The 13252-nt window shown below is 48.4% G+C and overlaps 1 protein-coding gene across 2 annotated transcripts in view; it reads left to right on the top strand.

The window, feature by feature from the left end:
• GAB2 (GRB2 associated binding protein 2) overlaps positions 1-13252 on the top strand; it is a 193225-nt gene that overhangs the window by 168911 nt on the left and 11062 nt on the right. For both annotated transcript variants that reach the window (XM_037887670.2, XM_043528162.1), the window contains 6 exons: positions 383-969; positions 2021-2115; positions 5589-5871; positions 8285-8375; positions 10254-10356; positions 11546-11671. In XM_037887670.2, coding sequence (XP_037743598.1) covers positions 383-969; positions 2021-2115; positions 5589-5871; positions 8285-8375; positions 10254-10356; positions 11546-11671 — 1285 coding nt within the window. The remainder of the gene's footprint in view (positions 1-382; positions 970-2020; positions 2116-5588; positions 5872-8284; positions 8376-10253; positions 10357-11545; positions 11672-13252) is intronic.

Below are 13252 nucleotides of genomic sequence, written 5' to 3'. Positions count from 1 at the left end.
AATTCCTTCCACAGGGAAGGGCTCTGAATCGGACCATCAGGGAGGTGGAGTTTGTCCAGCCCTAGTACACAGTCAGGGGGCTGGCCCCCTACAGCTCAGATCCCAGGTTAACCATGAAAGCTCTGTGCCTCTGAATTCCCTTCCTGCTCCCCTCCTGTTGCTGCCCCCAGGTTTCCCCTCAGGGGATTTTGTTCTGTGGTGGAGACAAGTGAGGCAGGTGTCTTTCTCCACTTGTACAGGCTGGGGAGGCACAGGGGGTGTAGCACGTGACTTGCCCATGATCACCGAGCAAGTCAGTGGCTCTCCAGACGCCCAGACCCCTGCTGTAGCCATTGGTCACACTGCCTCGGAGAGCTAAGCCACACCCTTTCCTCTTTCCTAGGAGTGCCAGTTTCTCCCAAGCCACAAGGTCCTCATTCTTCATGAGGAGCGACACGGCCGTTCAGAAACTCTCCCAGGGCAACGGACACTGTGTGAACGGGGTCGGCGGGCAAGTCCACGGATTCTACAGCTTGCCGAAGCCCAGCAGACACAATTCGGAGCTCAGGGACAGTGCCTACGACCTCCCGCGGAGCTTTGGCTCTTACACTCACACCAAAGCCAGCCTCACGGGCTCTGACACGGATAACGAGGAGGTCTATACCTTTAAGACTCCCAACAACACCCTGTGCAAGGAGTTTGGGGAGCTCTCCACGGACTCCTATGACATCCCCGTCACCCCTCTTTCTGTATACCAGATCCCAAGGACATTCACACTGGACAAGAACCACAACACGCTGGCCGTGGCCTCCAGTGATTCATCCGCTGCTCCCCCACCCCGGCCCCCTAAACCAGGGCAGATAGAGTCACAGTGGGGCAGCCCCCAGCAGCGCCCGCCGAATGGTGAAAGCATAGGTATGGTCTCCGTGGCGGCTACCATTCCCAGGAGGAACACATTACCAGCAGTGGAGAACAGCAGACTACATCGAGGTAAGTGTTACATTTAAACGGGGGTGTGGTTGGGCAAGGCGTCTTTTCCCCAGAAATCAAGTTGCACAGTACAGCCAAAGATGCTGACTCCCTTAGAGAGAGGTGGAGCCAGATGCTCAGCCTGTGTAGATCAGCATAGTTCAACTGAAATCAGTGGAGATGCACTGGTTTATTCCAACTGAGCAGCTGGTGCTACATATTAAGGGGATGGACTTGTGGAATATATGAACACCCCTGAATTTTTGGGTATGTCCAGATTCTGTAGTTGGTTCTTGTCTGTATAAAGGGCTGAACCGAAACCCCAGATTCAGTCACCCCCAAACTTTGGGGAAGTTCAGATCTAGATCAAAACACCGCCTTTCAGGCCCATATTTTTCTCAGCTCCTGCCGGTACATTTGACTTTTAATTCAACGTATGGCCAATGTTTTCAAAAGCTGCCACTGATTTTGGAGGCCTCGAAGTTTGGGTGCCCAACCTGAGATAACTAAAGGTAATTTTCAGTGCTCTCCAGGCCTGATTTTCACAGCAGCTGCAGCTCCCATTGACTCTGACTGGAGCGGTGGTTCTTCAGCACCTCTGAAAATCAGAGTCGGGCCATCTCCAGCTGGACACACATACACCATGCACTTTTAAAATGTTTAGCGTAAAGCTGCAAGGAACTAACTGGCCGAGGAGAATAGTTAATGTAAGGTGGGGCCTTTCCCTCCAGGACACCCATTCCAGGCTGAGCTAGGTCAGCTGCAGCCAAATGCTGTTACCACCCTCACTAGCCATCAGTGAGGATAAATGAATAAAACGGCTGTGGAGTACTTAGACCAACCTGTCTGAGATGGGATAGAAAAAAAAGAGAAAAGACTTGCACAGTTTCAGAACTCCTTGCGCAGATACCCATCCTCTGCTAACCTAAATGTACAGCATTTACGGTATAGCAATAACCAGCCATAGTTAAAGGTGAGCTGTTGAGGGCTCCATGTGTCAGGGGCACTATTAGAACTAGAGGAGTCACAAGCAGGCGCCGTGTGTATTGTGAATCCATGATTTGTGTTTCAGCTTCTTCCTGTGAGACTTACGAATACCCCCAGCATGGTGGCAGCAGCACAGTTCAGTCAGCAGAGTCTGTGAATGACGGGTTCAACTCATATCTGGTAAGCTGATGCCACTCTCACCCACTCGTCAGTGTGTGTCATGTGTCCCCCTCAGCCACAGAGGAAGTGAGTCTGCCATCCATGTATGCAACACACACATTCCATGCCCCAGGACTGGCTTTGCCTCCGGTACAATTCCGACCGGCCCCTGAATGCGCATGGAGGATGCCATTTTGTTCTACAAAATGGCGTCCATACAAAGTACATGCCAGGTCATGTCTTCCATGGCAAGTGTAGAATTTTGTGCCTTACTGAAAATGTCACTGTGACTCCGCCACGGCTGCCAGCTTGGGGACCTAGGGCTTGAGCTGGCTCCATTGACTCAATGGAAGTTTTGCTTTGACTTCAGTGAAAGCAGAATTGAAGCCTTCATCCTTCAGCTCATGCTGGAGCCCTGGAAGTCTGGTTCAACCCTAGTGATGACCAACTTAACAGTTGTTTACTAGTAGCTAGATAAGCTCACACTATTGAGAACTGAGATTTGATTTGGATGCTTACATAAACCGTAAACATCCTGCGTTTTAACCATTCGACCAAACTACAAATGGAAGTGGTGGATTCTCCATCTCTTGATGTCTTCAGGTCACAACTGGATGCCTTAATGGAAGATGTGCTTTAGCCAAACACAAGTTATGCAGGGGTAACTGTGTGAAATGTAAGAGCCTGTGATATATAGGGGGTCAGACTATATGATTTAATGGTCTTTTCTGGAAATATAATCTATGAATCTGAATCTATGATTCTGCAGAGCTGGGCTGAAAATGTTGCCAGCACAGACTCTATCATGAGAATTCTGATATTTCCTGCTTCCTTTTGAACTGGAAATACCATTAAACCAGCCTCTTGCACTGCATTTCTGTCATGGCTGGAGCCAGGACATGCAGAGATACATGAGAAACAGAGTTAGCTGAACTATTTTCTAAACTCTGAGAAGGTTCAGTTCAGTTTGAAGTTTGCGTGAGTTTATCTGGATGGATTCCACCATCCCATCTTTAATCCCCACCCTGAACTTGGAGCTCAGTGAGATGTTTTGATAAAGATCATTATCAGAGCTGTGTGCAAAATTCACAGTGGAAATGAAAAAGCTCATTTCTGAGTTTGCAGACCTTCTGCAATCATGCTCTGAGGCCACACAAAGGGGTTCAGATCTGGGAATTCAAACCATCCTCCCAGCTCAATATCCTTGTGATACTCAGTGCCTAACTACAGCATCTTGCAAAGCCAGAGTTCCTGAGCTGGAGGAATTGAGATGCCGAGTTATTTACAGGCCATTATAGGGACACTGTAAATCCAGTCCACCTCACAGCAGGCTGTCACAACCATCCCTGTGACGGAGCCAGTGTCATGATGGGAGGTGGCTAAAGTGTAGTGGAAGGGCCAATGGATGGGACCTGCCTTCCAGGAGAGGTAGAGGAATCTGATCATTCCTCATGTAGTGATGTCACATCTGGAGACTGGATAGAGTTGTGGTTGGAGACGTGGTCACTAGAAATACTGATAGCGGGAAATGTGGTGAGGTAGCCTTGTTTACTTCCCTACTGGCTGTGAAGTTGGGTCTCAATGGACATCTAGACAAACATCCACAGAGTGCTGGGGAGGATCCTGTGGTTGTGGTACATATTGGTATAAATGACATAGGGAGGTGTAGGAAGGAGGTCTTGGAAGCTAAATTAGCATGCTGGGGTTAGCGCCACACCTGGGCCAGCTAGTCAGGGAACCATCAGGGTCTCAACGCGAGGATGAGAAGATGTTGTAGAGGGGAGGTTTAAATTTATTAGAGATTCCTTAAGGAAAGGAGGAGACTTGATACCAAAGGGATGGGTTTCACCTTAACCCAAGTGGAAACTAGCGCAGAGGGATTATTAAAACCAGGAGCTGGGGGAAGCAAAGGAGCTACGGAGCACTTGGGTCAAGCAAAGACACTCGCTAAGGAGGACAGGAAATGTCAGCTCCTTGGGGCAGGGATTGTTTTCTCTTTCCCTGTTTGGAAAGTGCCTAGCACACCTTAGGCAATGCTGGAAATCAATTGTAATATTAAAGGTAGCTCTGCCTCTCTCTAGCACTAAAGGCTAGCCCAGAAATTACAGCTGAATGGGAGCAAAGAAAGGTTGAGAATCAACACCAGAACTCCCCTGAACTGGGAACTGTTTGACGTTCAGATCCAAAGGCTGACGTGAATTTGGCAGCTTTGATCCCATCTCCAGTGTAAATGTCTGCTCACTGTGATAGGGAGGGATTCAGTGGTGAGCTGGAGCCGGTTTGCACCGGTTCTCTAGAACCGGTTGTTAAATTCAGAAGCCCTTTTAGAACTGGTTGTTCCGCGAGGGACAACCGGTTCTAAAAGGGCTTCTAAATTTAACCGGCCAAAAGTGGCGCCTTAGGCGCCGACTCCACGGGTGCTCCAGCCCTGGAGCACCCCAGGGGAAAATTTGGTGGGTGCAGAGCACCCATCGGCAGTTCCCCGCCCCACCCCCGGCCCCAGCTCACCTCACCTCCGCTCCGCCTCCGCCTCCTCCCCTGAATGCGCCGCCCCGCTCTGCTTCTCTGCCCCCCAGGCTTCCCGCGAATCAGCTGTTCGCGCGGGAAGCCGGGGCAGGCTGAGAAGCAAGCGGCGGCTTCACACTCAGGCCCAGGGAGGCGGAGGTGAGCTGGGGCGGGGAAAGCGAGGAGGGCCGCCCGCGCCACAGCAGGTAACCCGGGGGGGCGTGCAGGGGAACCGTTCCCCGCCCCAGCTCACCTCCGCCACCCTCGGCCTGAGTGGGAAGCCACGGCCTGCTTCTCAGTCCTCCCCAGCTTCCCGCCGAACAGCTGATTCGCGGGAAGCTGGGGGGGGCGTGGAGAAGCAGAGCAGGGCGGTGGGGTCAGGGGAGGAGGCGGAGCGGAGGTGAGCTGGGGCCGGGCAAGGGGTGGGGAGCTGCCGGTGGGTGCTCCGGAGCACCCAGGGAGTTGGCGCCTAAGGCGCCACTTTTGATGTGATCAGTCGGGGAGCGGCCGCTCCCCCTGCTCCCCCCGCAGCTACGCTCCCCCGCCCCTAGGAGCCAGAGGGACCTGCCGGATGCTTCCTGGGAGCTGCCCCAGGTAAGCACCACTGGGACTCCCTACCTTGCCCCCCAGCAGGTCCCTCTGGCTCTTAGGGGTGGGGTGGGCACCCACTACGGTGGCCCACGAGACCCTCCTGCCCGGTTCTGGGGGCAGTCAGGGGACAGGGGAGGGAGGTGGATAAGGCAGGGGTCCCGGGGGGGCGTCAAGGAATGCGGGGGGGTTGGATAGGGCAGGAGTCCCGGGGGACAGGGGTGGGCAACGACCCCCGCATGGGGTGAGGAGGGAACCCATTGTTAAGATTTTGGCAGCTCATCACTGGAGGGATTATACTCTGGAGTCTAGGCCACAGTGAGTTACACTGAATACTGCTGCTCGTATTCCATACCACACTAAATATCCTCTTGACCCTTGACTTCCCCTGTGCTTTGCAGCAAGCCAGAGCCGCAGTGGCTCGCTCCCACAGTGCTGACTCCGAGGACAATTATGTCCCAATGAACCCAGGCTCCTCATCCCTGCTGAACATGGAGAAAGCGAATGACAATTCCCAGAATCTCTACATCCCCATGAGCCCTGGTCCGCACCACTTTGACCTGCTGGGATTGTCCTCGACGACCCTCCCAGTCCATAAAGGAGGAGCCATTTCCCAGTGCCACAGGCGGCTGAGCGAAATCCAACCCCCTCCGGTCAACCGCAACCTCAAACCCGACCGGAAAGGTAAGACCAGTTCCTTGGACAGAAACTCCTGTACTTGAGGGGAATCTTCACAGGAACTCTGCCATGACTAATTATAATACTTCAGACAGCTGAATAGAAGTATCAGATTGTGCCACATAACCATGGGGGAACAGTGGTGCACAGCCTCCAGGCAAACATGGGGAAGGGCACTCACTGCCTTTCAGAGCCCTCCAGCACATATTGACTGCCATAGCCCTGTGCGGGGCACCGCTTCCTGCCCCAGCAAGCCAGCCATCTGCACGGGCCACTATTAGAGCAAGTCGGAAAACTACTTATGGAACAGAATATAAATGTCTAAAAAATTAAACTTTTTAACCTTTTTCCAAATCAAAATTTTGGGGCAAATTTTTGTTCCATGAGAAAGTTTGGTTTTTCAGTTTGATGGGGCGGGGGGGGGGGGGGGGGGGGGGGGTGAAGGGGGAACACTCAAGTTTTGGAATTTACCATGAAACAAAAATTCTAATTTCTGAGCAGCTCTAACCAGGATCTGTGTACAGAGCCTTAGCCCCAACCCCTCCCCACTCCTCTTCCATCTTCAGGCATGACACAACCTTCATAGCCCTTATGCACAATAAGTGGAATTCTTCCTGGCCTTTACACAAGGCCCTATAATGGGGAAGGTCCTTGCTTCCCCCCTCCCCCCCGCATCCCTTAAGAAACAGAAGAAATCTTTCCCATAGCAAGTAATCTGCATACCAAAAAATGTACCTTCAAATCAGTACTTGACACACCGGTCACGTGTCACTATGGGCCTACTAACAACCCCATTGTCTTCAAAGGGAGCTGGATCTGCCTTTATAGCGGTGCATGGTCTCTCCCCAGAACCTGCCATTATACTGAAAGGTCCAAGTGGGAAATACAGAGCTCCATCCTCCTCATGTAGATTAGGCCACTGGGCACCACAGCTCTCTTTGAGAGGAAGGTGGTGTTGTGGTTAAGGCATTGGTGTCTGGCACTGCAGGTTCAAGCCCTGATTCTGTCTCCAGCTTCCGGTATGGGTAAGGCTCTTAGTCCCCCTCTGTAAAATGGGTTACCAGTTCTGTTTAGACTTGCAGCAGGGACTGTTTCTTGCTATGGGTACTTCTACCCTTGGAGCTGGCAGTGTAATTGAGGAAACATACCCATGCTAGCTCTGACTGAGCTAGCGCACTAAAAATAAAGCGCAGCCATGGCAGCACAAGCCGCGGGAGGGGCTAGCTGCCCGAGGTAGGTGCTTGTGCAGCGAACCATGCTAGTTGCATTCTACTTTTAGGGCGCTCGCTCCATCAGAGCTCACACGGGTATGTCTCCTTGTTCTGGAAGTTATACCTCCCGCTCAAAATGGAGACATACACTATGGGTATGTACAGCGCCTAGCACCATCTCTGTAGCCCCTGCCATAACACCAATAATCATCTGAGTTCAGGAAACAGCAGGAGACCTTTTAAGCTGTCATGTTTTTCGATTGTCGTAACTGATTAATTAACCATTTGCTTAAATTCACCATTTTGAAAATATAAGAACAGACTGGAATTCAGAGCAACTTGGAAAGTCTCCTGGTTTCTCATACATTCAGATGGAAGCTGCAGCCTGGGTGTTGTACCGCCCAGTGCAGTGGAGATGAAATGCAGGAATCGCTGGGTAAATTCTCTTGCCTGTGTTACACAAGAACTCAGACTAGATGATCTAATGGGCCCTTTTGGGTGTCAAATCTATGGCTCTGAGATACTGAATGTGTGAGGGTGCTGTTCAACAGGCATGAGGTGCCCAGCACATGACAGGATTAGGCCACTAGTCTGTGTTTTAAGAACATAAGAACAACCATACTGGTTCAGACCAATGGTCCATCTAGGCCAGTATCCTGTCTTCCAACAGTGGCCAATGCCAGATGCTTCAGAGGGAGTGAACAGAACAAGTCAATTATCGAGTGATCCATCCCCTGTCGTCCACTCCCAGCTTCTGGCAGTCAGAGGCTTAGGGTCACCCAGAGCATGGGGTTGCATCCCTGACCATCTTGGCTAATAGCCACTGATGGACCTATCCTCCATGAACGTATCTAGTTCTTTTTTGAACTCAGTTATACTTTTGTCCTTCACAACATCCCCTGACAAAAAGTTCCACAGGTTGACAGTGCATTGTGTGAAGAAGTATTTCCTTATGTTTGTTTTAAATCTATTGCATATTCATTTTACTGGGTGACCCCTAGTTCTTATGTTATATGAAAGGGTAAATACCTTAGTCACTTTCTCCACACCATTCATGATTTTATAGACCTCTATAAAAGTGGGGAGGGGGCGATCATCCACATGGCTGTGGAGGCCTTTGCATTTTATTTTTTAAAAGACGGTGATTTAGTGTTAGGGAGAACTTAAAGAACATGTTCACTGATGAATAAATCCTCCTTCTGCGATAGCAAAGCCAACGCCTCTGGACCTGAGAAACAACACGGTCATCGATGAGCTTCCCTTCAAATCGCCCGTCACCAAATCTTGGTCCAGACCTATGTGAGTAGACTGGGGGGAGTCTTAACTCCTGCAACACCACCATGGGCCAAGCTCAGGCCGTGTCCACATTAGCTGGACTTACTTAGCTTCAGGGTGATAGATTGTGATGGCATAGCTAATTCACTAGGAGCCACATTCTAGTCTCAGTAATATCTATGTCATTCTGGAATATGGCCACTGCAGTCAATGGAGACGCTGGATTTACACCGGTGTGACTGAGAAGTAACTGACCCTAGATCTCTAGTGTAGGCAGCACCAAAAAGACCATTCGGGTTCTTGTTGTCCTGGTCTCTTTAACATCTCTTGCCGTTACGGGGATGTGTCTTCTATCTTGCAAGACTTGCATTTTGATTCTGAGCTGGAAATGGGCCCCAGCTGCAAAGTCTGGAGCCAGATCTGAACTTCCCTAAAAGCTTGAGGATGTCTGGATTCAGGGTTTTGGCTTGGTCCGTTTTATAAGCAGGGGCCAGCTGCAAAGTGTCAATCTGGATCAGACTTTCTCAAAGCATGGTGATGTTCAGATCTGAAGTTACAGTCTTGGCCCCAATTCTAGCCCATCCAGAGAAATGCATCAGCATTTGCTAATTTTCTACCTGATGGTGTGATAAAACTCTGTGAATACAGGAGAATTGCGTCAAATTCGACATTGAAATCCAGTGCATTACAAAGTGCTAATTACCAACAAAAAGTCCAATGGTTAATCTCACTTGGAGATTGTTGCCTTTTTCAGAATTGTGCGTAACCCAAACCACACCTAAGTCAGATAGTTTTGATCCAAACTCAGAGCCAGGGTAGTCATTGGCTGGCTGAGGTTTACAAAATCTTTGAGTGAACCCAGACCCAGCTGAACCTGGAGTCAATATATGGTTTCATATCAAAACTAGCTGAAGCCCACAGTGTCAGTGCAAAACAGGATGGAACTCAAAAGGTTTTGACTGAGTTTTGCTTTGAGGGCCCTTAAAGCAAAGCTCAGGTGGGAGGAACTCTGCAAATTGAAACTAAAGAGCTTCATACCAAACCCTCTAAGCCAAAAGTGCCAGGATTCACACAACTCCAGTTCTGCCACTAGTTCATAGTCTGACATTGTCCTATATGGGGACATTGGCTGTTATGACAGTTATAATAAATTGGATTGTTTGGAGGCTGACTGCAGGGCATGAGAGCTGTGTGCTCAGATCACTACATTAGGAAACATACAGAGCTTGGGTTTTGATTGACAGGACGCCTGACCCCACAGCAGCTAATGGATTTTTCCCTTATCGACTAATTTTATGACCCTATTTTACTGCCTGGCAACCAATAGCTTTTTAAGATGGGAACTTCAGTAACAGACTCTGATTGCATTATGTTATTCCTTATGCAGTAATTAGATCTGGTTGACTGAAAACAAGATGAGGCCTTCAAGGTCTAGCCTGCCATCAAAATGCAAGTAGGCTACTGCACAGTAAACGCAAGCTTGAAGCTGTGATTAGTATGGAGGGGAAATGGCGCAAGAAGCTCGGGGGCTCTATGTGCTGTCATATGGGGATTGCAATTAAATACATCCTGTGAGATAAAAGAGTTTATGGAGCCTGGACTCTACTAATATGGTAGCAGGAGAATTGAGGCTACATAAAGAAACACGGTGATATTAAACAGAAATGAGGCAGAGCTAAAGGCCCAAATCTGGACCCTCCCTGAACTATGGGAAGGTTGGGTTGTGGAGACAAACTTTATAAATGGTCCTTCTTAAGTGGCACCAAAACCCTGGATTTCATTCATGAGCTGCAGGAAAGTTCAGACTTGGAGCCCAGCTCTGCAGCTCTGACCCATCCGTAGTAAGTGGTGAGCAGTGGGGTCCTGTGGCTGTAACTAACTCATTGGCACCTCTCATTGCAGCCAGACTTTCAACTCCAGCGCCTCACAATACTGCCGCCCGGTCTCCACCCAGAGCATCACCAGCACTGACTCGGGAGACAGTGAGGAAAACTACGTGGCCATGGTAAGTCCTGTTAGGACTGGCAAGCTACCTATGTCCTGCAGTGACTTGGGCTCTATAAATGCAAACCACCAGGTAGTGACCGTGGTGTTAAAGATACTCAGATCTATGGTGATAAGGCCAGTATATATCCTTATATGGATTACAAGGCGGTTGTTTGTAACATGGCATTCTAACATGTATCTATATGAAACATCCTATTGTTTTTTAATTATTGTTTTACGTTGTGGAAGCAGAGAATGAGAGTGGACACAGACATACGGTGTGCTTCTCCCTCCCACACCAGAAAGCTCAAAAATGACCCTCCCTTTATTAAGTACTACTCTACATTATATCATGGTCCTCTCTGGGAACTGGAGGACCAAAAACTCTATTATTTTAATGCCACGCCACATTTTATTATACCTGCTTATTTTTAGATTGATTTTTAGACCCTTCTCCCACAGGAAGTGCTGGCATTCTCTGACTGTGTGTGGGACAGGAGCCATCCATCTTGCCCCAGGCATGAAAAGACAGGTTCCCAGCTGCTATAACCAGTGACGTTGATGAGACAGGAGAATTTGTGTCTCTTACAACGCTGCTACCCCATAACCTATTATTAATCAATTGTATTAAAGCTTACACAGAGCTCTTTGTCATGCTGGGAAATGTATTCACAGTGTGTACACATTTCCCAGACCTGAAGAAGAGCTCCATGTTCGCTCGAAAGCTTGTCTCTCTCAACAACAGAAGGTTCAATAAAAGATACCACCCCACCCACCTTGTCTCTCTAATATCCTGGGACCAACATGGCTACAGCACATTGCATACAGTTGTATTTAACACTGTTGATTAAATCTACCTGCAGTGCAGTGTAGCAAAGTGTAATGATGATTCTGGGCCCAATTATGGCCATGCTAAGGCCTCCTTCCAGCAAAGCACTTAAGCGTATGTTTAACTTCAGGCATGTGAGTAGTTCCATCAAAGTCAATGAGACTGCTCAGGTGCATCAAGTTAAGCATGTGATTTGGGCTATAGGACCCCACTGAATTCAGTCGACTGTGCTGTTCTCAAATTGCAGAGGGGTAAGTGAGGGGGGAATTCAGGCCAGGCTCTCCCTTAAAGTGCTACCAATGATGGATTTTGGTTTTAGGTTCCTTGTATTCTCCTTGTTTCATTAACCCTTTTTTCTCCCACCTCTTTCCTACATTAGCAAAATCCTGTTTCTGCTTCTCCGGTTCCTAGTGGCACCAACAGCCCAGCAGCAAAAAAGAGTTCAGGGAGTGTGGATTATCTAGCCCTGGACTTCCAGCCAAACTCACCTGGGCCACACAGAAAGGTATCTTGGGTTTTTTTAAAAATGTTTAATTAAATATTATATATTTTTAATGGTTTGAAGCCAGCTCAACAAACAATAGGGGCCCGATGCTCAGCGGAGATAAGGAGGCACCGCTTCAGTGATGTCAGTGGTGTTGGATCCATTTAATCCACCTGAGGATATGGCCCTGTATATTATTCTAGGCCAAATTCTGCCCTTACTCACATACCTGCAGCTGCACTGGAGGTGTAACTGAGACCATTGGAGGCAATGGCTTTTATGGCTGTAAAGGAGAGCGGAATTTGGCCCACCTACTATAGATCCTATATTAGGCTTAATTCAGCTTTCACTGAAGTCAATGGGAAGATATCCCTTTCTATGGGAGCTGGATTAGATCCCCTCATTCCTTTCTTACATTTTCAGATGCAGAATCTCCAAAGTGCCCTGGAGTAAATGATCCAAAATGATTTGTGATTTGGATGCCCAACTTGAGACACCTGGAAGGGGACTGCTTTTTAGAAAGTGCTGAGCACCTAACCATGGAAAATCAGGCTTCCCTTAAGGTGCATCAAATTGAGCATCAAAATCACAAGTCACTTTTGAAAAATGAAGTCCCTATCTATGAGCCAAATTCTGCAGAGCCAATTAAGATGTCGCTAAATGAGGACTAGCCAGATGGACCAGTGATGGGAAACACCAGCAAAATGGCTTCTAGGTAACATGTAATGGAGTTACTGGCTCTTCATTATGTTCAAATCTGCATCTTAAATACAACGCACCTGTATGGTGTATAGTGTCTTCCATGCCAACAACATACATTACAGAATACAACAATACACATACTAGAGAGGTGGCATAAAGCCACAAAAATCTAATCTGGATCCAGTTTAAGATTTTCTGAACCTCCAAAGTTTGGATCTGGGATTTTCAATTGTGTTTCTCTAAAAGAGTTAAGCAACTGCAGAGGGACAAGAAAATTAAAGTACTCTGAAAAGCAACTATGTAAAAACGGCATCTTCTCACTCAGCAGATCTGCTCCTTCTGTGAATTTGGAGCCACACCTGCTTCTTTGAATGACAAAAATAATCTTTTACTCCTTGTTAGCCCTGCAGAGCCAACACAGCTAAGAGACGGGGAGCTAGATTCTAGTCTTTCTACTGTGTCGCTAACAGTTGCATACTGAGAAGGGAAGAACCCAGTTGGACTCTCAGATCCCAGGCTGAGTTTGTAGCACTGGCAGTTAGAAAGCAATATTGTTTTGCTTGTAAACTGAGCACATTTGACACAGAGTCACTGAGAGACAATAAACATGGAAGCCCATGGTATCATTTTTACACTCCTCTTTCAGACCAGGCTCTCACTTTGGACCTGATCCAAAGCCTATTAAGTCAATAGGAGTCTTTTGATCAAGGCCTCATTAAGAAATAAGAGGGATCTAAAGAAGGCATTTGCAAGTAATGTAAATGAAGAACTACCAAGGCTGAGATATAGGCAGGTGGTTCCAGATAGCAAGAGCTGCAGAGAAGAAGGCTCTTGCAGTACGAGTGGTGAGATTGTATGAGAGGACAGAGATGAGGCCAGCAGAAGCAGCGAAGCGGGCTA

The sequence above is a fragment of the Chelonia mydas genome, chromosome 1 (genome assembly GCF_015237465.2).
Source record: "Chelonia mydas isolate rCheMyd1 chromosome 1, rCheMyd1.pri.v2, whole genome shotgun sequence".
NCBI lineage: Eukaryota > Metazoa > Chordata > Testudines > Cheloniidae > Chelonia > Chelonia mydas.
The sequence above is the reverse complement of the archived record's forward strand: the minus strand, read 5'-3'. Positions and strand labels throughout refer to the sequence as shown.